This window comes from Rhinolophus sinicus, linkage group LG03, assembly GCF_036562045.2.
Source record: "Rhinolophus sinicus isolate RSC01 linkage group LG03, ASM3656204v1, whole genome shotgun sequence".
Taxonomy (NCBI): domain Eukaryota; kingdom Metazoa; phylum Chordata; class Mammalia; order Chiroptera; family Rhinolophidae; genus Rhinolophus; species Rhinolophus sinicus.
Genome location: NC_133753.1, coordinates 46,852,834 through 46,877,804, shown reverse-complemented (window position 1 = coordinate 46,877,804; position 24,971 = coordinate 46,852,834). Strand labels below are relative to the sequence as shown.

Sequence of the window (24,971 nt, the reverse complement as noted above, 5' to 3'; positions counted from 1 at the left end):
CCAGGGCCCTCGAGGCTGGGTTCAAGCGCCAAGGGTGTAACCCTTTTCCTAGCCCCTTGCACAACTCCTCACCATCCATCGTTCAAGGATATGAAAGCCACTCATTAGTTCTCATGTTTGTTCACACATTCACTCACTCATGCACACAGTCACGAGTGCACGGTCATCCATGCATGCTAAGTGCCTACAAGCAACAGTGGTCCTTTCTGCATACTTCCCACTTGGCCGCGCTCCCCAGACACAACACGTTATTGTAAACGGCCCTGCTCTTTCATTCCATCACGTGTTCTTCACAGGCAGAGTCAGAACCAAATCACTTCGGTTAGCTTCCTCCTTGCCTAGTAGAGCCACACCCTGGGGCTTCACGAAAGGCTCTTCTTAGCGTGTTACACTTTAAGCCAGCTACGTAACAAGAGGAAGGGAGGTGCTGAGAGGTGGGCCAAGTGGCTGAAGCAAGGACCCTGGGGTTAGGGAACAAAGTGAGAGACCCAAGGATGACAGAACAAATGAAAATGGGGGCTTCCCAACCCCATGGACTGCTACACCCACGTGGCCCTCTGCTCTGTGATTTCCAAGCAAAGCCTACGCTCAGTGAGAAGGAATGTTTCTGAAGGAGCAAACAGACATCAGAGTGAGACTAGCCTGAAAGCTTGTTCTTTTCTCAGTCAGAAGCTCCATTGGAGATAACAAAAGCAGCCCACGTTTTAATTCCCGAATTGGCTTTATTTCTCTGCATAAGGAACCCTGCACAGGCAATTCAAATTAAAACAAAATAAATATATGAATATTCATGTAAAACTGTTCTTTCTAATGAACAATTATACACAATGTACAATTTCATGTTCACTGGGTGGGTTTACAAAAATGTACCATTCCCAACTAAAAATGCACCAAAATAGTTCCATGCAAACTTATCAAAGTGACCAAAAATATGGAGGGAAAAACCTGACTGAGAGCACTTTGTCTTTTTTTTTTTGTACAATCACAGAAAAATAAAAACATCTAATTTCTTTGTTACATTTAGAATAACTAAATGTGGCCACTGTTTTTAATGTCGGTTTATGTTCCTAAAACATCTATGTAGTTACCATAAAAGTATATCAACATTAAACTGGAAATTACTGAGAAAAAGAGGGGGTGACGGCACCCCCAGCAGTCAGTAGTCGGTGTCGGAGCCCTCTGCGTTGTCCACGTTTCTTGAGAGCATGTAGTTGTCCATGTCGATCGAGCGGCAGTTGTTGATGGCATAGCGCAGGCGCTCGGCCATGACCAGCTGGCTAGAGTAGGGCGGCAGCCTCAGCTGGAAGAAGCAGGTCTGTGAGGTAGGCAGACTGTCGTAAGGCTGTGGAGAGAGAGAGAGACCCAGAGCCGTGACTGCAGCATCGGGTGTCACATGGCAGCGAGGGGCTGCCCGTTCCCTCCGCCCCAAAGTCAGGAAAGCGTGTCCCTGCTTGCAAGATGGGCTCCACAGACATGACTGTGTGGACAACGCGAGAGGAGGCAGAGACCGGGCCATGGTTTAGAAAGCGCTCAGGCTCTTGTGTCCCATGGCCATCAAGGCTTTCCTTCCTCTCCTCACGTTCCAAAGCCCTCGTGTGTACAGCGAGAACAAGCCCTGACAGGATTGAGAGAACACACTTCACACAGTGCCAGCTGCAAAGTAAGCGTGCAACCGAGCTCATTCCCTTTCACCAAGAGGGTACCAACGTGAAGATGCTTCGGGGATTCCCCTACAGAGCTGGTGAAATGGAGGAACAACTCTCAGGGAGCCACCACCCTCTTCCTCCCCTCACTGTCCCCCTAGGGTGCGTTCTGCACGCTTCACCAGCCATGGCTGCCAGCACACAGCTCAAAAGAGGAATGAGCAGTTAATTAAATCCCAGTCCATCCTTTAACTGATGGTGATGCAGTCATTTAAAATGATAATTATGATAACTAGCAGCAAAACAGAAAAAGTTCTCAGGATGGATTGTTAGGTGCAAAAAGCAGAATACAAAATGCAAAGATGTGTATGCTTGAGGCAAAGACTGGGAGGAATCAGCAAAGGTGAAAGGTGAGAATGGCTACTACTAGACAGATAGGATTACATTATGTTCCCTGTCCCTCCCTGCAAACACAACTATTTTCCAAACGATTTGTAATGATTGTAACAATATTACACCGATTTTACAATTTTTTAAAAAATTAGTTGTTAAAAAAAAACCTGCCCACTCTTTCTTGCCCAACCCCCACTGAAAACCAGCCTTCTCCTCCCTCATTCCCCTCCCCTCCTCAGAGCCTTAGCCAGGTGAGTGCATTTCAAAGAGGTGGGAGATGGAGGGCCCAGAACCCAGAGCCAGTGCTAACACAAAGCTCAAATGCAGAAAAACCCCAAACCAGCAAAGACACTGAAGGGGAATGTTAGCAGGTGGCTCTGACTCGGAAACTAGAGAACTGGTCTAAGAGTCATAAAGGCGAGACCAGCAGTGGTCATTTTTCGGAGGCTGAAACCCCCCATGCAGGGGCTTAGTGGTGGATTAACTCCAAGGATGGCGGGGTAGCCCCTGACAGATACAAGGCAAGGGTTTTTTCCAGAGCTGAATAGAAATAAACCATTTCCTCCTCCCCACCTCTCTCTGAAGCAACAAAACAGATTTACAACTTATAGTTTCTGGCAAGTCATGTAGAAAATTTATGGAAAGGCTCTTTTCATAGCCCTTCCTGTGCGTGGCCTCTTCAGCAAGCCTAGCCCAGGAGTGGAGCCCAGGCGGGCAGCCTTGGGAGGCAGCGGGGGAGGGATAGCTTTGGCTAGAGCAACCTCCAGGAGTAGTTACTGGAAAAACACCAGAAAAGCAGGCACTGAAACCTGCTGAAACTGGCAGGAAGGGCCTTTGTGTGAAGAGGCCCTACTATCCTTACTGTTTCCGGAATAAACACTGTCGGCCCTGCTTGGAGGACTGCCCAGCTTATTGGGAGGGGAACAGGGATAGAGGGAACAGAGACACTTATAACTTAATGCTGGGTTTGAGGGGTATACGAAATGTGCAGGAGGTGGATAGAAAGAGATCTAAGTCTCCCCTCAGGAATGGTCAGAGGGTCCAGGAAAGCACCCAGGAGGGCTTCCTGGAGGAGGTGACACTGTTGTTAGGCTTAAAGGATGAATAAGTGCTTGCCAGGCATAGATGGAAAGCAGTGTGAAGGGGAATTTACTAAAGCTAGGGAACAGCCTACACAAAGGCAAAGTAGTTTAAAAACAGCATGGTCTGTCAGGGAGAAAGGCCAACAGCCCATTATGGCCAGAACATAGTAAGTGTCAAGAGGTTATATATCACAAAGCGGGGCAGAGGCCAGACTGTGGAGGTGTTTACGGCTGCAAAGGTGGTCGGCATTTATTCTGGAGTCAATGCAGGGGGGCCCTGCATGGTCTGAAAGGAGGAGAGTGACATGGTCAGATGGGTGCTTGAGAAAGCTGAGTCTGGCAGCAGTGTGCATTTAAGACTCTAAGCCCTTTTATTCCTACGCCATCTGTCAAAACGGCAGCTGGGCCAGGGCTCTGCAGCTGGGGCCTTTCGTCAGGCTACAGAGAAGCTGCACTGCCTGCTCCGCACGCGGCACTCCACACAAGGAGCTGCAGAGTGCGTTCCCGCTGCTCCCGCCTCTTCCAGTTCCCCCTGGAGCATGTGTACCGTTAACGGAAACAAACAACTAAGACCCTGTCCCAGTGACAAGTCACACAACGCAAAGGTGTAGGAAATAAGAGGCAGAGGCAACACGATGGTCCCTCCGCCAAGCTTAGCGTTCACTCAGGAAGATACTGGAAGATTTAGCGAAGCTTGTTGGTTATAGTATGCCTTCCATATCCATTTAGGTCTTTTTTCACTGAAGTTATGTGATGTTTCTGAACAAGTTTTTCTGCTTGGTTTTTTAAAAATACGGAAATTCCAAGCATTGAGCCTGCACTGGCAGGCCTACTTGAGGGTTACAGTTTGGTTTTCCCAACATATAAGCAACAGGAGGCAATAAGGACAGGCATTACCAAGGAATTAAAAATAGCTTACTTACCCTATCAACCTTCATGATTTGAAATCGCTGAGAAATGTCAGCAGTGTTGGCTGGCAGTCGCGATCTCCCCGACACGAACCTCATGAACAGCACCCGCTCCTCGTTGGAGAACTCCTCCAGCGTGTGCCAGAACCACTGCACCAGCTGGTGCTGCTCGTCCACCTCCCGGTACCGCACCACTTTCTTCAAGACTTCCACGGAGATCTCGGGCATCCCGCACACCATCTGCTCCAGCTGCTTCGCGGTCAGGAGGGACAGCAGTGGCACGGGGACGATCCAGGACATCCCTTCTCGGACTGCAGCTACCTGCTCCCACGAGAGTTGTTGATTCAATGTCAGCGCCCAGACTGAGTACCCATCGTGGACCCACATGGGCTGGGCACCTCCCGCCTGCTCACCCACTCCCCAGGCCCCTGACTTATCCCTCAGAACTCCAGGCACGAGTGCCCATGTGCACGGCCCGCCCTCCTTACCTCTGACCCTTCCTTAGAGCTTCTCCCTGCTGGTGGGACTCAGATACTCCTTCTGGTCCCAGTTCCCGTCACTTTAGGAGCCCTCCTTCCGTCCCTAAGCCTCCTCACTTATATTCCCACACGCTGCCGTGGGCTGTGAAAGTGTGCCACGGGGGCAGTTAATCTCCTCAGCAGGGTAAGAAGCTCTTGGAGGACATGTCTACCTTCTAATGTTTTTGTAATTTCTATTTTTCTTTTGAAAATAGTCATATTTTTTGGTAAAAATTATTTGTGTTCATTGTTTTAAAAACTGTTAGAAAAGGACAAAGAAGAAAGGAAAACTGGAAAATCCTCTTGTAGGAGGGCAGTAGAAAGGACAGAGAATTTAATTTGGAGACTTGGGTTCCAAATCCCAGCTCCCCCACTTCTTTGACTGTAATTTTCTCATCTGAGAAGTGAGGCAAATAACTGCTGCTCACATAACCGTGAGGAGAAGTGTTACTGGCTGGGCAGTGACACCGCTGCTGCTGGGCCCTCAGCACACAGGCCAGCGGGGCTGCCGCGGGGGGCTGCCAGGGGCGGCCCACACCGGCTGCTCAGAACTCCTCCAAGGTTGCGAGTCGTGTCTCCCCTACACACAGACTCATCGGTCTTCAAGGCTGGTTTCATAAATACGCCTTCATTCTTGGTCAACCCAAAACATCTACCAAAAACAAAAACAAACAAAAAAAAAGCAAACCTAGAACCTCAACAGGTGCCACACCTCGGAGAAGGCTCTGGAGTTATGATTGGTCCAAGGTTGTCATGTCTGGGGCTGAGGAATGGGACTGGCAGTGACAATGGTCTCTACTGATATTAAAAGGAATACCCCCGCCAAAGTCTGCCAAAAACCAAGATGGCATGCCTGCTGACTCTAACACAGAAGCTGCCTGGAAAGAAATGCGGCTATGGTATGTTATGGGGCTGGCTGCTTGGGCAGGGGACAACTGGGGACAGTTATGGGAAGAACACTGGGTTCTAAGAGATGAGGAAGAAGTGAAAGAGGAAGAAGGCCTTGTGACAGAGAAAGGAATGAAGCCAGGACAGAGCAGCGCACAACTGACAGAGGGTGGAGTGTCCGTCAGACCCTCAGGGGAAGGGCCAGCAGAAGAGCTGCTGCTTTGGGATCCTGGCTCTGCCTTGGGTACAGCACTTCATTTCTCGGGACTCAGTGCTTTCATCTGTGAAAATGTGACAGTAATCCTTATTTCCCGGAATAACTATGGGAAAAACTGCACGGGGTGCCTCACCACGCCTGGCACGCAGGTGATCAATACACGTTAGTCAGTTATTCACTATCTGAGAGTCAAAAATAGTCAAGAACTAGAGTCAAATCCGAAGTCCCGGCTGTGTCAACAGCATTGCTGATGGAACCCGCCCTCACTAAACTAAGGGATTTCGTTTTCTGACTGGACTTGGCCCAAAGCCAGAGTCAAAGGACCAGGAGTGAAGAATGTAGAAAATACATACTTTAAATCACTACACAGCCTCAGAGCCTGAGACCAATTCTCAATAAAACCTCAACATATTCTGCAAATAAAGTATTACTGAAGTGGCTATAAGGATTGTACAACCAAAAGAAAAAAGAAAAAAACATTTCTGGGCACAAATATTCATTTCTATGATCACTGATCATATTTCCATCATTTGTTAAATGCTTACTACATGTCAGCATAGAACAAGAATATATAGGAAATAGATTAGACAGACTGATATACATAGATCGATAGATAGATGAAGATAGATGAAATATATTTTTCATTCAATGTCTTACAAGCTAATCGAAGAAACAAAACCCAAACTCTATGGCCTAATTCTTAGACCGCAACACAGAAGTATGTGATATCTTGAGGAATTTCCAAGCAACAAAAAAGAGCTCTACAAGTTACGGACTCGGAGGAGAGCTGGTTTGTGGAGGAGATGCATTCTCAGCTGCAGCAGGAAGGGGAAGAGGCACTCGTGTGGGACTGCACGATCAGCGTTCAGGGGTTCCCTCACATGGGCCCTGACTGCCCAAGCTGGAGTGGGGACACTGGGTTGGGGAGCAGGAGGAGATGAGGAGGAGAGAGAAAGCAGGGTCTGAAGGCCTGGGTGACAGCCTGGCCTCAATCCAACCAGTGACCAATTCGGAGCTGACCTAAGTAAGGCCTTGGGTAAGGAGGTAGGAGACCCAGAGCTATGACCTGAAAAGTCTCTGAATAGGAGCTGTAATATAAACACAAATGAATGAACACAGCCAATTCATATGCCAAAATTCAGCAGTAAATAGCCAGTTCTTATTTGGAGACAAAGGCAAATGTTCGTATGCACCTCCCCAAATATTTCATCTCACCTGTCGGTCCATCTCATGAAGTCGATATTCAATGGCCCTCTCCACATACTCCTTCCTATTGGAAAATGTGAGTGGGATACTATTTCCACCAGGGATAATGGGAACCATTTTGCCATCAGCACTCTGGCCAACAAAAGAATCAAGAGGAATCATCTAAGGATAGAAGAAAAAAGAATTTTTACTACATGGTAGAAGTGACAACAAAAAGTACGTTACACACACAAATATAGCACAATAGTAACAACATCAAGATTTTTAAGGATTAAAACAAAGCAGCCGAGATAGCTGATTAGGGTACTGGAGCAGCAGGAAATATGCTGACTCCTCTGGCTGGAGTTAGAAAGGATGCTGAACATTTCTTCCCTAAACTAGGTCTGATGAACTCTGGTCGCCCCTGGCTTCCTTCTCCACCTTGGTTCCCTTGGTCCTTCATTCTAACTGGCAGAGGATTGATTAAAGGGGCAGAAGCTGGGTGCTGGAGCTGACTCTCTTGGCAGCTATTTCAATTGCTGGAGCTGAGCTGCTGAGGGCAGCAATGGCACATGGCATGGGTCAGCCAGACAGCAAGGGGAAGATCACATCTGAGAAGCATCTACTCAATCCCAGCAGAAACATGGACGGGCCAGGGTTTACCTCATGGAAACTCTCCTCGGTAATCCCACTGTCTTCAATGTGAAGAATGCTGTTGAGGGTCTGCACGTAGAGCAGATCCACCTCCTCCAGGTCTTCCAGGGTGAGTGGGACACAGCACAGCTGCTTCCACACCAGAGGGGCCAAGTGGAGGTCCAGAGGCTTCTTTGTGCGAATGGCAACCCCCATTAAAATTCCCAAGAACTTAAACTGCATTAAGTGTTCATCGAGGCAGGCAGAAGGGTTAAAAAGGAACCTGCAGAAATAAAGAAAGTATTTCAAACAAAACGGTTCTCAAGTCTATTCAAAGTAAGTTACCCAACAGCTAGAGCATTAGTCTAGACCTGCGTTGCCCAATATGGTAGTTATTACCACGTGTGGCTATTTAAATTATTAAATAAAATTTAAAATCCAGTTCTTCAGCTACGCTCACCACATTCTGAATGCTCAGCAGCCACATGTGGCCTGTAGCTACTGTTCTGGACAGCACAGGGACCATATTTTGAATTATTTTTAGAAGAGACATAAAAGGGCAAGTGAATGGCCTATTAAGTCCTAAGCTATCTGCTCTAGGATACCCGATTTCCTATATTCACTTCATTTACAAATCCATGACACAAGATCCAAAATTCAAAATTTGGCAAATACAGGGATAACATATAACTGCAAATAGTAAGTGCTGTGACTTGATAGCCTATGAAAGCTTTTTGATAAATTTTGATGCAGAAAATTCCTTGAGAGGAGGCCACAGTGGTCTTCAGAAATACAAAAGAAGTGAGGTTTCATTATCAAGTTTAACTTTCCTCTCTCTACCCCTATATATTATCATTGAGTTGGTCCCATACTAAACACCCAGATATTATGGCAGTGCCTCAGGTCTCTTCTCTGTGAAAAGGGAATAACAGTAATTCCTACTCCTTAGGGTTATAATGAAGATTCAATGGATAGCACATGTACAGCACTTAGAACAGTGCCTGGCACATCGTAAACAATCAATAAATGTGATGAATGCGAGCTACTATTGTGATTATTATCATTATTATCATTACTGATTACTGACACTCAATACCTACTTGCTAATTGCCTTACCTGTCTCTGTTGTAACCTACTTCTGCGGTAGCATTGGGAGAGGGGATGAGAAGGTCAACAATACCAGTTTCAAGCTCCTGTAAATGAAAGAAAAACAATTTTTTGAGAAATGACAATCAAATGCAGCAAGAGAATGAACTAATTACATTAAACATCATACTGAAACGAGAATATTCTAGAAATTTATAATGCTATCTGACAACCAGACATCTCTATAATTATTTTTGCGGTTTTAATTTAAAATGAAATTAGGAACTCCCCCATGCAGAACTAAGATGAAAAGAATCCAGGGCAGAAGTTGGGGTCTATGAGTAGGGTATAGTATATTCAAATATAGACTCAATAATTGATAGCTAGGTGTTATATTAGTCACAGGATTTATCAGATTTATCGGAAAAAATCCTGATACTAGACAAAGCTGGAAGGGTCAGAGCTGATCTGGAAGCAAAGCTGCCACTGTAAATCTTAAAATAAGAACTAGTCCAAACTCTTAAGACTTGTTTTTCTAATTCCCCTGGAGCCTGGAAGTTCTAAAAGCACCAGAATAAATCGGAGCACATGGGAGGTCCAGGATTTGTCTGTTATATAAATGTAAGTATGTGTCATTGTTGTTTCCTCTGCCAGTATTATACGGCACAACAGATGGTGAGTCATTGATAGATGGCTAAGCACTGACATTTATTTAGTAAGGTACCTTCACACAACATTTCACAAACTCTCGCTATAATTCACCTATACATCATTAACAGCATGACTTCATATAAGGCTCACAAATGCATCCTTGCTACATTTACAAAAACATGTCTGACAGAATAATCACTGGAATCAGTAAAATGGCCAACACCAGAGCGGACGACTCAGGGGAAAATGAATATACCTGGCACATCTCTGTGATTGTGTCATCAAACACTCCTCCAGCATCATCAGCCCCTTCGCCAACCAGCTTAACCTTCCACGCTCTGGAGGGCAGACGGAGATCTGACGCATTCAGTTTAACTACCTGTCTTGCTATCTGGACAAAGATGGGCTTACACTTCCGTCCTCTTCAAGAGAAAGGAAAAACAGAATAAAACACAACTCTCACCAGCTTCCCCAAATCACCACAAAGGTCATTTGAAGATGTCTTCCCATCAGTGAATGAACAGGCAAGCTTAACAACAGCCAAACACTGTGCTAGGCCCACTGTAACCACATCAGGTACTAATGTAAGTACTGTTACTATCCTACTTTACAAATGAGGAAGGCTCAAAAGATTAGTTAGTAATAATGTTCATCTAAAAAAATGCTAGTTAGTGAAACATACACACATATGCTAACCTGGTTGAAATCCTCTTGACTGTAATTTGAGGTCCATAGTTTTTGCCTTGAACCATGGTTTTTCCTATGGAGCGCACCATCGGGAGGGTGTAGACTCTTGGGGCTAACAAAGGCCGCAGCTGTCCCTGCACAATGCCCCACGTCCCAGCATTATAATGGGAGGTACTGCTCTATAACAGAAAGTGAGCTTATCATAAACGATACACTCTAAGACTTAAAAGAAATACTACTTTTTTACTTTTAGAACACAATTCTTTCTGAAATTCACTTTAAAACCATAAACCCGGATATGAGTAGCTATTAGTCACTTTTAAAAATATTTGTTCTAATAAAATATGTAATTATTATTTTAAAAAACTTGGAAAGCACAGAAAAGGACACATACATGTACATACACATGAAATCATCCAGAATGCTACCATATGGAGGTGGCCCCGTTAACACTTCGATCTGTTTCCTTCCCGCTTCCTTCCATGTGTGTAGACATACATTTTCCATATTGTTACCATACTGTTTATACAATTTTCTGCTGCTTTTCTCACCCAACTTTATATCATTAGACATTTCTCCCACTAATTACAAACAGTTTGCTGACACTCTGTGTAGTGCATACAGTATTCTGTTGCCTCGCTGATTATCTATTTCTAACAATGACTTGTCAAATCTCTCATATGCCCATTACTGGTTACCCAAAGGATTTTTGATGAACAGTTTTATAAACTGATACCCATTTTGGTAGGCATGCCTACACATTAAACAAACAAACATAGCCAGCTTGCTTTCTTTCTAAGTTACTAGACTGTTCTATAAAGACAGTCAAATCAGCCAAATTTACTTTATCCCCACCCCCCACCCCCCACTTACTCTTCCACAGGACCCAGAATGCACATCTGTAAGGAGAGCAAGAAGTCTCCTAAATGTTGTGGATTCATTCACATAAGAACCTTGACTGGGACTAACCACTGTGTGTGCCTAAGCTTTAAAACCATTTCACCGACTTCACAGAAAACACATGCTTAGCCAGTCATCCCTCCCTGAGGTGGACAAGCCAAAACCCAGAAGGAAGACCACTGTGTGTCCAGCACCATGACTACCGATGTCTGGACTGTCACTGAACCAACAATAAAATGCGAACAGAATTGTTGACTTTTCTACATCTCTTGGGTGCTGGGAGTAAAAACTATTAGCCACGGAAGAATTTTCCACAGGCTCAGAAAGGGCCAGACCTGGTGAGCATGTATGTCACAGGCACTATTTCCTAAGCCAGCATTTACCTGGTTGTTGGGGCTGAGGTTCAGCAGCCTCCAGGACGAGTACATGAGGTCTGAGAAGTGGTAGAGCAGCCGCAGCCGGGCCCTTGCGGTGTGAATGCTCACCTCCCGCAGGGCCCCGTACTGCGGGGGCACTGCATCGGGCAGGCCCAGCTGCAGCGGTACTGACACACCTGCCCGGAAAGCAAATGGACACATAAGGAAAATGCATTCCTTGCATTTTCAGTATTTTGAAAATTTTCAAACACACAAAACAGTGAAGTGCACAATGAACACCTACTTAAATTCTATAATTAACGTTTTGCTACATTTGCTTAATCACATATTTATCAATTCCTCTATCCGTTAATTTATTATGGAAACTTTTTTTCTCCTTTAATATAGTTTTCCATTTAATTATGGGACTTAAATAGTTTCTTCACAAAAAAACAAAAACAGAAAAACCCAAATTCTTCCTTTCATATTCAGTAATTGTCATCTTCATAATAACACCAGTGTGGGTCAAGACCAGGCAGAAAGTTCTGGAAAATGGAAATGAGCAACTTAGCAGAGCCACCTCCCACACTCACTAGGGATCTGACAGAAAGTGACCATGACAGAATGAAAGAAATGGGCGCATGCTTTACTGCAAGAATAGCAGCTCTGGAGAAGTAAAGACTACAAGGACTAACTATATCCACGGTTACTCTCTTATAAAAATGTACAAGGAGTAAAAACAAGATACTTAACTTATTTGAGTTTCCTATAAAGATTTGTACAGCTCAGTTCACAGAGGCATTTTACTATTATTAATAAAAGCTAACATTTATTGAGTACTTCTATGTGCCTGGCACTATTCTAAGACCTTCACAGGAATTGGTTCATTTACTCCTGTAGCTCTTTACGATAGGTGCTATTATTATCCTCATTTTATAGACAAGGAAACTGAGTCTCAGAGTCACTCAGTTCGTAAGTGGAGGCGCCAGGATTCAAGCCAGGCAATGTGGTTCCAGTCTGAACTTTTACCCACCACACTGTGTAGCCTCTGTCCTGAAGTGGGAGGGGAAACCTCTTGGAGACCTCCTGAGTATCTGAAAATGTCAGTACGTGGGCAGCACTGTTCATTTTGGATTCTGTTAGCCAGAAACCATCTTCTGCTTTTTTGGACCTACTGGTAAGTCCTGCCTTGCTCTCTTAGGGTATCTAACAGGAAAAAAACCTCTATGGAGAGTCTTTCCCAAGGACCTGTGGCTTAGAAGTAGAGAGGTCAGCAAAAAGGGAAGAAAATGCTGAGCTCTCAGGTACAAGGTTGCTTCAGGGAAATTATAAGGCCATAGACAACAGAGGATGGTAGAAAGAAAGGGCTTGAGGAACTGGGAAAGAAACAGCCTAAATATGAAGAAATGTGTAAGGATGATAAATGCCACATTTAAGGCAACAGTTACATTTGTGGGGAATGGAAGATGGATTTAATCCGGGGAGTACACAGCTGGATGGTTAAGTACACAAATATGCACTTTATTTTTCTTTATATAGTTTTGTAGCTCTATAAAGATTTCATAATAAATTAAAAGCAAAACAAACAACAAAAAGGTAGAAACAGCCCATCAGTACTGTTACATGCTGGAGTAAAATGGCAACAATTTTTTTTTTCTGTGCCAATGCACAGACAACAACATCATGTTTCAAATGGTTAACTGGAGTGAAGAATTTGACAAATGCGCTCAGGGCTTTTAATCTTTATTCTTAACAGTAGGCCTTAGGAAGCTACTTTATTTTATATAAAAACATACTTAGTTGATGCTCTAAAATTATAAATTTTTGCTTGCCTAAGTAATATGCAGAGAGGGACTGCTTCATAATGAAGTCTGCAGGAGAACTGCCTGCTGTGAAAGTATTTACAGTGCTGGTAGCACAAAGAGTGCTTTGGTTGTGTGGGGTTTGATGGTTTCAGAATGACGTCTGGATGCAGTTTGAAACTGGCAAGCAGACAGTGCAGCTGGGCACTGCTGAAAGAGAAGGTGCAGGAGCATGGGTATTTCATCCCTCACCTGGTGCTCTTGGTGGGACCGGTGGCGCTGTCCATGCAGCACTGTGGCAGCGGCCAGCTGAAATCTGCCGTATGTTTTTCCCTTGCAAAACTGTTACCAAGGTCGGTTCTCGAACGTGGTTGGTGTGGCCTAGGCCAAGCTGGGGATAAATTCAATCAGAGATTCAATTAGAAAGAGGAAGAGAGGAAGCCAAGATGATGAAATTTGTCTTAGATGGTAGCAGATATAAGTAAGTTAATAACTGTACCAAGACAAGCATGGAAATAATGAAATTAATTCTGATTTTCTCTATCAACGTGGTCCTCACAGCTCAGATTGTCTCCTAAAAACCAAGCTACAACAAGGCCATTCCAAATTTAGCAGCTGCGTCTTAATGACTGAACACATCCTTGATTTCCACTTTTGGAGAGGTAATTAATTCTTAGAGAGTTAAAACAAACAGAATGATCTATAGAGCTTTCACTTAAAACTCATGATTTCTTGGTTTTTAACACGGATTGCCTTTGTAACAATAAATAAGCAATTATAAAAACATACACAGAGGCAGGTTGTCATCTCTAGATCTCTGTTCTTAGGGTCTGACAGGGACAGCAGCATTTCAGCAGCTAAGCACCTCAACATCATTACGGAGGATCCTGTCAAGGCCCTGTCAGGGACCTCCCGAAGTTTCCTCAAAAATCAACTGCCCTCTCAGTAAGATACTGTGCAACCACGATGAGCAGCTTCCCCATCTGTTATGACAGTGATGAGGAGACAACAGTACCAAAATGAGGCCATGAGGGATGTTACTGGACCTTGAACTTGAGAGGACTGATGCAGGAAGGGGATGTGGGGTGAAAGCCAGTGTATTAGCCGGCATCTCAGACTCTCCCACTGAAGTCCCTCCCTCCTCCATATACAGGGTAGGCTAAACACATCAACATCGAATCTGTTCGCAACCTTAGAGGCTCAGTTTACTCCTCTTTATAATGGAGGTGACAAGACTTCCTGCACGCACATGAATATATTTTATACGCTATAGTATTATAAAATATAAAAGTATTGTTGTTTCATTCTTTCCATTTTCCAGACCAACTGATGCTCCTAGGACTAATCTCACGTACCACCGATGACGATGATGATGACAGAAGCGAATACTTACACAGTGCTGCTTCCTACGTGTCAGGCACCTAGCAATGTATGTAGACACATACTTGTACATTTACTCAGTTAACTCCCTGAATCACCTTGCTGTGATTTTTCCCTTAAACCACCGTGTAATACTTTCTTGGCCACAATCAAGACAGAGATACGAGCATGAACAAGTGGACGCACAAACCAGCCCCACAACGAGTGGGCGCACGAGGCACCGTGACAGGTGGGATGAGCTTCCTAACTTACCTGTTTCCCAAATGAGGAATGTGGTCAGATTTCTAGGATGTGAGAGCAGCACGTAAGATGAATATTTACCTGTCCTTCTGAATTGCTTCCCCAGGCATATACATCTCCAGTTGATGCCAAAGCAAGTGTGTGTTCAGCTCCAACTGCCACATCTTCTATGACCACTCCAGCCAGCACAGGGATTTGCTGGGGTCGATTGTGATTGCGAGCACGCCCCTCTGGCAAGCCTATCAAGCGATCTGAAAAAAAATAGCAGGAGGAAATTTACGAATGGCACAGCACAGTCCTTTTATGCTTTCTAAAGAGTCACTGAACTTTTATGGTGGCATAGCAGTGACATATAACTCACTGGGGCAAAAGCTGCTCTTTTGATAAGGTGTACTGGATTCTGAGTGAATGGAAAGTTTGAAACTGTTTCTTTGTAAAATGTCAGTGTCCTTATTCATAAAAATGAATACAATTAAATCTAAAATTAGTAGCTTATTTCAAATCAAGAGGCACCTCCGGTACCCTCAGATCTGAGAGGGCTGGTGTGTATGTAGTTCACAAAGGCCTGAAGCTCTCGCATTCTAAGAAAAGACGTTATTCGACCTGTCTTGTCCTCAAACTTCTAACCTACCCCTCCCCTTGCCTTTGCTTCTCAAAGTGCAGGCCAGCCCTGGTTTTTCCATGTCCTCCAGGCCTGTCTGGGTTGGCCACCTTCCACAGCCTACCTTCCACTCTCACCACTGCACTGAAACTGTACTGTCAAGAGCCATGAGTAGCTCCTAACTGCCAACCGCAGCAGCCTTCTAACCAGAGTGAAGGCTCTGGCGTAAGGGACCCTCAATGGGGAGGAGAGTGTCTTTACGACCAAGTTCATAGAGCGGAGCAGAAAAGTAGCTAGCGCCTGAAGGTCACAGTGTCCACTCATCACCCAGCGCAAAAAATGACTCAATTTAGGTCACTTTCTATAAAACTGGAAGGCAAATGTTTGTATAATACATATGCACACAAAACAAGCAACGTAATGCTTTGAAAATGCCTTACCTTGGCCAAAGGTATACACATGACCATCCTTGGTCAATGCAACAGAAAACTGGGTTCCACAAGCAACCTTTTTTATTCCAATTCCACAAAGGACATCAACTTTCTGCAAAACAAAAGTGTAACACACACTTCAAAAAGGAAAAAAAAAACGATTGAATTTGTCGACCGAGATGTATAAACACAAGGATTATCTTCCAATAAAAAATACTAATAGTCACCTACCTCTTTCCACCCAAATCCATACTCCCAAATGACATTTTCCCATACTGCTTGTCAAACTACCTGAATTTGGGGGAGGAAGTATGCATGGGGCATTTGATTAAAATCCCCAGGCCTCATGTAAGGTGGAAGCATTCCTCTGGGCAACAGAAACCGAGGAGTCCTGTGGCCTTTTAAAGACCGCTGCAAGATCATGTAAAGCCATGGGCTGCTCCCAGTTAGACTTTTCCTGCTTTCAGAAGTTACAGTAACTGGTTTATCTGTTCTCCAGAGAGGGCTTCCTGGCTTTGTCAATTAAGCTGAATATTCACCATAGTTTACAATGTATCACAGACTATATATAGCGGTGAATATGGAGTTGAATATAAATTGGATATTTGTAAATCATGATGCTTATTATATACAGAGGGTACCCAAAAAATGTATACACATTTTAAGATAACATCTCTTAAAATGTGTACACATTTATTTGGCACCCCTGATTTGGCACTCCCGGTATGTTAAGAAAACAAAATAATTGTATAAGAAGTCTTCTGTAGAGCCAAGAAAACTTCTATAATGTAAATAATATTTTCTAATTTATTTGTTTCTGCACTCGGATTTCCTTTCTATTATTTTTTAAAGGGAGGTGCATACCTGTATAATTCAGTGGTAATAATAAGCAGAGATGGCAGCAGCAAGCAGAAGGTTACAAAAGATTATTCATGGTTCCCTCTATAAGACACCCTGAATATATGTTCATAACTATTTCTTCTTTACATGGGAGGTAGTGCTACAGTACGCAGCCCGTATACAGAGACAGACACTTATCCTTGCAGATTTTTACATCCAGTTTAACTATTAATGGCTTATTTAAAACCAAAATCTAGAAAGCTGAACATTTAAGAATAAATAACAAAAGCTTCTGAACTCCATTATGAATTACCAAAAATCTTAAAGGTAAATTATCTCCAACTAAAAAGAGGTACTGACATAAATGAAAACTGTTGTCTGAAACACTAAAGACAATACTGACCTGAGGCGAAGATTTTGCCGTGGAATTTCCTAAGCCCAGTTTTCCATAATCCCCATCTCCGAAAGCCCACACCATGGAGCCATCAGCTGACACTGCTAACGTGTGGTTTAAGCCACAAGCCACCTGGAGAAATAACAGGGTATTCAGTAAGGCAAATCATAATACCTACAACACATACCCTTGTTTCTGGAATCATTTTTTCATTTCAGTGAAAAACTTGGTTATGTTTCCAAAGATTCTACATGTTAACCAAAATGTGTCAACGAGAAATAATTCCTAATGTCCACAAACAAAAAATAACTTTTTGTTCAACGTGAAATCCTTCAGTTATCTGAGGCTAACTCAGAATCAGAGTATAGAAGATAGAAGTACATGTGACTCAAAAATACTCCTTCACACCAGAGAAGTCTAAGGTATGATACAGAAAAAGATAAAAATATCTTATTTCCTTGTTAAGAGATAGTCTCAATGTGCACAGGACTGGGACAATTACTGCCTAACATCAGTAGCTATCAGTGATGCAGCAGTTCAGCGATCTACTTCCAGACTACTGGACAGGAGTCACAAAAATCTGTATTCTTTAAAGGTTTTACATCAAGTTGTATTAGTACTTTAGGTGGGGGTTTTAAAATATTCACATCTTGAATTAATGTGGAACCAAATACGACAAACAAACTTATATGACAAACAAACAAACGAGTTAAAATGTGAATTTTCATATAGGGGAAAAATCATGAAAAATTCTCAATTAGGCCAAGCATCAGATTACATCAGATGTACAGCAGATTAAATATAACTGGTGATTCTTTCGTTCCTGAAAGGAGAATGTCTAAGCGCACAGAAAGGAAATGAGAAACTATGATTAGATACAGTGAGCATTGACTTATTCCATGCCTGTCCAATCTGATATCCCTCCAGTGCAGTCACTCTCTCTGGAAGTTTTTTGTTAGAGGTGTTTCCAAGACCCAGACGACCATAGTCACCGTTCCCAAAGGTAAACAGTTTGCCATCTGAAGTTACCACTGCAGAGTGCTTGAAGCCACAAGACATCTACAGATAGAACCAAGGAGAAAAACATTTTTGAGAAAGGGTACTTAGAAAAAAAGAAATCAGTTATTTTTGGTTATTAATATGGTAATAAATGTCACTGACAAATCAGGATCTTCAAGACCAGTATGTCACACCTGCCCAGTGACTTTCCTGCTCCCCCAAACCTGATCTACCTCACCATCCTCGGGAAGACCAAGCTAAACAGCATACCTGGGAACAACTTGCTACTCTTCAGCTATGTACAGATGACCCAGACTACATGAGCTAATGAATGGGGAAACTCTTTGTAAAATCTAAGGTGCTATGCAATGTTACAGTATTACTTTAGATCACTAATAAGATTTTCCAGAAAATGTGTATGAACTCAACCTTTGTGACAATAATGATAGGCTGAAAGCAAAGCTTTTCATTTACTGGTGTCTTAAGAACTGAGTGGCAAGAGCTAAATCCCACAATGATTCCTCCAAGGACCCATAGCACGCTAGCCTGGGCCAAGTAGCTGGCTCCGGAAAAAGGAGTCCATTCTAATTCCAAAGCCAGTCAGATGCTGACAGAATGAATATGAACAATCAGATACAGTGACTCTCTTATGATTGTGTAATACATTTTTACTGTTATTTCCCATTATCTAAATTTGAATCGACAACTAGTACGTTCACATTCAAAGGCATTCAAAGGCAAACTTATCCATGTCCTGCCTGACCTGCACCACTTCTTCTCCTTGTAAGGCCTCAATCTGCCTGGGTCGCCGCTGCCTGTCGCTGTTCCCATGGCCGAGTTTGCCATAATCACCATCTCCCCAGCTAAAGACCTCACCACTTTCCGTCAGGGCCATCGAGTGCCCATCGGAACCACAAGATGTCACCAGCTGAGTCACCACAAAGCCTGGAACAGAGCAGAAACCCAGTAAGAGTCACTGTATGTTAAACTCCCTCTTTACTTGCAGCTGCTAAAGAATATTCTCTGAATCGATATATGCCAAAATGGGACTACAGAAATAAAAACAATTTCTTAATTTTAAACCAAATTTGCATAAATAGCCTACCAAATTGGGAGCAGTCATATAAAATAATGATGTGACAAGGAAGAGGAGGGTGACAGGAGCAGTTATAAAGGACTGTGTTCTAGCTACTCCTATAAATGCTTTAACGGATTACTTCATTTTCTATCTTCGCATAGAACCTATGAGGCAGATATTATTGTCACCACTTTTACAACTGGGGGAATTGAGTCACAAAAAGGTCTAGTAACTTGTGCAAGGTCCCAGAGGCAGGATGTAGTAGAACCAGATAGGAACCAAGCCCTCCCACCCTCACTGCTATGCTCTTCACACTTGGATCTCAAGGAGAACTCAGGAGCTACTCAGGAATTGGTTCTAAACTCCTTGTGACTTATACTCTTTAACTTGAAAAAAAAAACCAAAAAACCCTCTTTGCTCTTTGTGTAGGCTTCAGAGTCAGTAAAATTTAAGAACAAACCAGAGGCTCCCGCAGTGGTTTCTCCAGAGGTATTCTTTTTCTAAGTCATAGAGAACTCTGACAGAGATGCCCTTCAAGTCTTTAGTACATTCCCATATAAACGGATTTTCAATTTTAATGGAACACATGCATGACGGCTACTGCTATTAACAGTTGCCTAATTATAGTTTTGCAATTTTAAAGAATTTGTTTATATTCTTTAGTGGGTCTTAAAACAGTTATTCATACCATTGAATTCTACCATTGCTATGATAAATAACTTGCAAAATAATACAGCTTAAAATATGGGAATTAGGGCTGTACGTGCCTAAAAGAGAATCTCAACATAAGTGAAACCCCTATGTGACTATCTAGGGAAAGTTTGAGATGAGCTCCAGCATAAGCAAACATTCCTACAGTTAGGCCATAGTTTCTGACCAACTTTTAATTGAGGATAATTTTACCTTGTAAGGCTGAAATAACTGTCAGCACATGAAGGTCATCTGAATTTCCTTGTCCTAATCTGCCATAACTTCCTTCCCCACAAGCCAACACTGTGCCATTGGCCTGGATGACAAACGTACAATTCTGACCACATATGACCTAGTATAAAAACATACAGCTAAATATATTATCCTTTATTATACAGCTTTAACATGCAAATATTTAAAATAATTTCATTTATACTTAAGATACCATCATCAATTTTTTTATCCTTTCACTACAGGGGAAGGGTTAATGTAACTAGGGGGTTCCTGTAAGCCCTTAATTGTTACAAAACTGCTTACTTAACTAAGAGATGTATGAGGCTCACCTGAGTTTTTAAGATAGTTTGAACTATGTTATTTACAGGGATTTCAGACAATTGTGAAGAGTTTAAATAATATTAACAACAAAGTAGATAAAATAAGAAAGAGGAAAGGGTGACCGGGAAATATGAAAGACTGGAGGTCAGCAAGAGGTATAAACTGGAAGGGATATACATGAGAAAGAATAGTGCATTCTGGGACTTACTGAGGTAGAGAAGAACGAAAGAGAAAGCAGTGGCCTCAGGAAAGGTTTGGATATATAGTACCCAATTATTAGAAGAGGGGAGGGGTGTCAATGAAATCTGGTTAAAGATCCGAGTAAGTCTATAGCTCCAAAGAGAGAATTGATAATTAGAAGTATCTTCTATAAATAAGTATTGGAAAGGCCTAATGCTTCAAGATGTTAATTTATTAGACGTGAAAGCAAGAAAAATTTAGAAACTTATTAATACAACTTAAGTCTGATAAAAACCTTAGGCAAGCTTTTATTTGGAAGCTATAACATCATGCCTTTCTTTAGTGATTCCTTACAATAGACTATGAAATGCACAAATTTTATCCTCCAGTGTTATTGACAGCAAAGGAATCAGACAGAACTGTCAGTTTCCAAGTTTCTTCTCCATTTTTTTACCCTGATAGTTACCTGCTGGGCCTGTGAGAATGAGGGAGCTGCTGCAGGTACCATTACGTTTCTTCCAGCTTCTGCCAGTTGTCCGTGCCTGCCAGCACCCCATAAGTAGACATCACATTTACCCCCAAGGTGCCAGTCCTAGAAAACAACAATCATCTCAAAATTAGATTCTCATTCATTCAAACAAACAGGTACTGGGTACCAAGTGTGTGCTGGTCTCTGTGGGAGACACCAGGACACAAACACACAAGCATTTACAATCAGAAGATTTACTGGAACCACCATATAGTGATGTCCATCTTTACTGACCTCAGGTCTGGAAGTTGCCCAAGACATAATCTGTTCATCCATGCCATTAATCCATTTACTGTTATCCTGTAAGACAGGGCAAATGTCAGGATCAATCTTGCTTAATCACAATTTACCTGTTCTTAACTATTAGGCTGGTGCAAAAGTAATTGCGGTTTAAAAGATTAAAATAGCAAAAACCGTAATTACTTTTGCACCAACCTAATAACAACTAAGTCTTCTTCTAAAACTTAGTCTTTACAAAAAAGAACTTGGTAATATGAGAAATTAAGCCAGTTCTACAATGCCAAACTTGACTTTAGGCATTGTTAGTATTTCCCTTTATTATAAACACTTTCACTATCAACTATCACTATCACCTTGGTGATTCAAAGCTAACCATTTATGTTTTCTGAGCACCCAAAGGAATAAGGTCATGTCCAGGAGCCACTGTCCCATAAACTTGCTGTATAGCTTTGAACAGGTCACTTCATCTTTCTGGGCTTTAGTTTCCTCATCTACAAAATGACAGATTTGGGGCAAATGGGCTCAGAAGGACATTTCCTAATTAAAGTGTTCTCATTTAGATAATTTTCCTCAATTCATGTCTGTTTATATTTTATCTATATTTATAAATTTAAATATTTGTATATATAAACTTTAATTAAGTCCAGGGGGTATTGGATCACGAGCTGGCCTGCAGTACCTACATTATAGTTTATATTGCTAGACACTCAAATACAATCAGAATGCTCTTCCATATTCTTATTTCATGGTGATTACAAACATGATTGAAGTGCCAAATAATTTAGAATCTATACATGAAACAAACCTTACAAGATGACCAGGAAAAGATGCTAAAATATATACAAATAAGGTACTTACAGGCACTTATGAACAAAAAAAAAAAAAAAAAAGGAAAAATATGGGACTATGTCATTGAGAGCTAGCAAGTTTATAAGAGCTCTAGTTCTCATATAATCAATCCCTGTCACCACAGAGGCCTGACAGCAGATCAAAAATGACTACTGAAAGCAAAATATTTTAAGTTTATCTAAGGGTATGTTTCTAGCTATTCAAGCTAGCAAATACTTACTGAGAAGCTGCTACATGCTAAACACCCATGATACAATCTCAGCCACAAAGAACAGCAGTTCCTATTACATTTACCATTAGGAATACAAGCTCATCCTCTGGAACAGGCTCTAGATCTGGAACAGTAAAAGATTCTGGAAACTGTGCTCCATTGGTCAGGGCTTCAGCAGCTTTTATGGTGGTTGAGAAACATTCTAACCAGGCCCACTCATTCGGATTCCAGGATGCAGGGTCAGGGAGACAGTTCTGGTGGTGTGGTGGCACTGGAGGGTTACACAACAGCTGGTCCAGATGAAGTCCCACAGCAAGGGAAGCCAGACACTGCATATAGGGGCTGTGAACAAGCTGGTCACCACAAACCACATGAGGCTAAGAGAAAAATGCAAGGACATTACGCTGAAGAGCCTCTGACAAATATTCTAAATTAACCTACTGCAATCTGATAGCCTGTAATTTTAAGTTCACTGTTTTTTAAGCTTTTTACTATGAAATAACTTTAGATATACACAGAGTTGTAGAGACAGTAGATAATTCCTGTATTCCTGTAAACCCTTCACCCAACTTCCTCTAATGTTAACATCTTCCATAACTGGTGCATTGATCAAAACTAAGAAATTAACACTCATACAGTACTAACTAAACAACACAACTTTATTTGGTTTCCCATTAATACCCCTTTTCTGCTCCAGAATCCAATTCAGGATATTATATTGTTTAGCATATTTTCAGTAGTTTTTCTTGATTTAGAAAAAAAGAAAGGCAAACAGATAACAACTGAATCACGGAGAACTGCTCCCTCTCACAATTCCTCATTTACCAAGAGAACTCTGGTAGCCGCCAAAAGAAAATCCTTCTTTCATGGTGCTCCCTAGTTGTAGTAGAGCAACTCTGTGACAGACTAAGTGATTCAGAAAATAAATTGTGGGCAAATGCATCAGTGAAATTAACTGGGTGTGGTAACAGTTGATTATATTAATGTAGCTTGGCAAAAAATTCCCAAATCAAACCCAAATCACTCTACCTAGGGGTAGCACACTGTGACTAGTAAGGCCTGGAAGACAGGCTACATACACAGGAACAAATTCTGTAATTCCTCATTCTAGTATTTAATGACCCTACTCAGTCAAACTTAGCTTTTCCATACAACTTTCCACAAGGATTCACCTGATGTGGGGAGAAGATGTCCACTCTGACACATATCCACTCCCACCTCCCAACTCTGGGATGACAAAACCACACAAAAATAGATATATAGGCAAAAAAAAAAAGGGAAGATAATACTCTGAGGCACAGGTATTTTAAGAAGTTTTGGAGTGAATAAATAATCTGAAAAAGAATGATATAAAAACACCATTCAAATTTGAGGGTTATTTTTAAACTTTACTCTCACTAAAATAAAGTAGGAGTAGACTTAGGATTACTGAACAACTGTTTTAAGCATGACTTATCTTCATTTGATTCTGCCCAAATAGCCCCATGTATTTTCCTCAGACCTCATCCTCTTAAGGGGTAAATTCAAAGCTGTAATTCAAATTCCAAAGCACCAGGTATCTGTAGATCTGTAGGAATGAGTGAAATCAATCACCTTTTCATAGGCATACTGCTCCTGAAGCATCATGGGTAGCCGCTCCAGAAACGCTCTCATGCAGGGAGCCATGTTTAATCCCAGAACACCTTGCTGTTTCAGTGCGGTCCTACAGGTTGCTAAAACATGATTGGCAGCAGCCCATTCTGGGGTACAATTCACAACCAAAACATCCTGATGGAAAATAAATCATGTCACATAATTTATTTAAATAAAAGATAAAAAATTCTATCACCATTCACATCTGAGATATTCCTTCCAGTAATTGCATTAAACATGTTTGCTTTTTGGACATTTTATGGTGTACTTTTAATGCCTATGAACTTCAAAACATCCTAAATTTTGCCTAAGTGAAAACAAGTGAATAAGAACCATAAAATTTGTGAACTACCTTGGATTAGCTGATTCTTCTAAGAGACAACAGGAATTATTTGCTATTACATAGGACTTGGAGGACAAAGTATCTAGCATATTTTAAAAGTCTGACATGACCACAGGGATACTAAAGGAAGTACTACTCTGTCTGCTGAGGGACATATATGCAAAAGAAGCAGCACTACTTGAACTGTGGCTCTATGGTTTATTCTACACAGGCCACTACTGCCTAGGGTCTGGTTCTGTGTCTTACTTCTAGCAGGACTATTCATGCAGGTTTACAGGTCTATTTTAGTATCATTTAACCACACAGAATGTAAACCAGAGCAGTACAGTGGCTCTATTCATTAAGGGTATAAAAGGCAATATTAAAGGGGATAATGTCATAGAATTACTTCACAGCAGTAGGGGGCTAGTATTTTTTTTTTTTTTTACTAGAATATTAAATTTGGAAACCAAAATATATTGTGTATACTTGAGTTAAATGTCTTTGAGATAGTCCTTCTTTTCAGAGAAAGTTCTTTTGAGACAGTTTAGTGCTATCTCAAAACTCATGGCAGAAAGTCAAAATCCACTTTATAACTTACAATGGAGATGAAGTCATTCAATAACTAAGCACTTCACTGAAGTCTGGGGTATAATAGAAAGAGTACTAGATTATAAATCAGGAGACCTGGGTTCTACTTTTCTTTCTGCCACTAAATAGTTGCATTATCTTGGGCAAGAAATAATCCCTCTGAATATCTGTTTTCTCCTCTGTAAAGTGGGATGTTTGGACTATGATTTCTAAGATACCTTACAGCCTTATACCCTATCATTTGATATAACTGAAATTAC

At 41.9% G+C, this 24,971-nt stretch overlaps 1 protein-coding gene across 20 annotated transcripts in view; it reads right to left on the bottom strand.

Moving 5' to 3' along the window:
* Positions 1-702: 702 nt before the first annotated feature.
* The window catches only part of HERC1 (HECT and RLD domain containing E3 ubiquitin protein ligase family member 1), a 170,647-nt gene continuing 146,378 nt past the window's right edge, over positions 703-24,971 (bottom strand). For all 20 annotated transcript variants that reach the window (XM_019755324.2, XM_019755330.2, XM_074327595.1 and 17 more), the window contains 19 exons: positions 23,760-23,933; positions 22,250-22,543; positions 21,101-21,166; positions 20,804-20,929; positions 19,816-19,954; positions 18,598-18,779; positions 17,739-17,894; positions 16,845-16,967; positions 15,611-15,713; positions 14,651-14,820; positions 13,202-13,340; positions 11,175-11,344; positions 9,901-10,070; positions 9,461-9,626; positions 8,584-8,660; positions 7,498-7,750; positions 6,865-7,017; positions 4,042-4,347; positions 703-1,342 (listed from right to left, as the gene is read on the bottom strand). In XM_019755324.2, the coding sequence (XP_019610883.2) occupies positions 1,157-1,342; positions 4,042-4,347; positions 6,865-7,017; positions 7,498-7,750; positions 8,584-8,660; positions 9,461-9,626; positions 9,901-10,070; positions 11,175-11,344; positions 13,202-13,340; positions 14,651-14,820; positions 15,611-15,713; positions 16,845-16,967; positions 17,739-17,894; positions 18,598-18,779; positions 19,816-19,954; positions 20,804-20,929; positions 21,101-21,166; positions 22,250-22,543; positions 23,760-23,933 (3,153 nt within the window). In that variant the 3' untranslated portion in view covers positions 703-1,156. The remainder of the gene's footprint in view (positions 1,343-4,041; positions 4,348-6,864; positions 7,018-7,497; positions 7,751-8,583; positions 8,661-9,460; positions 9,627-9,900; positions 10,071-11,174; positions 11,345-13,201; positions 13,341-14,650; positions 14,821-15,610; positions 15,714-16,844; positions 16,968-17,738; positions 17,895-18,597; positions 18,780-19,815; positions 19,955-20,803; positions 20,930-21,100; positions 21,167-22,249; positions 22,544-23,759; positions 23,934-24,971) is intronic.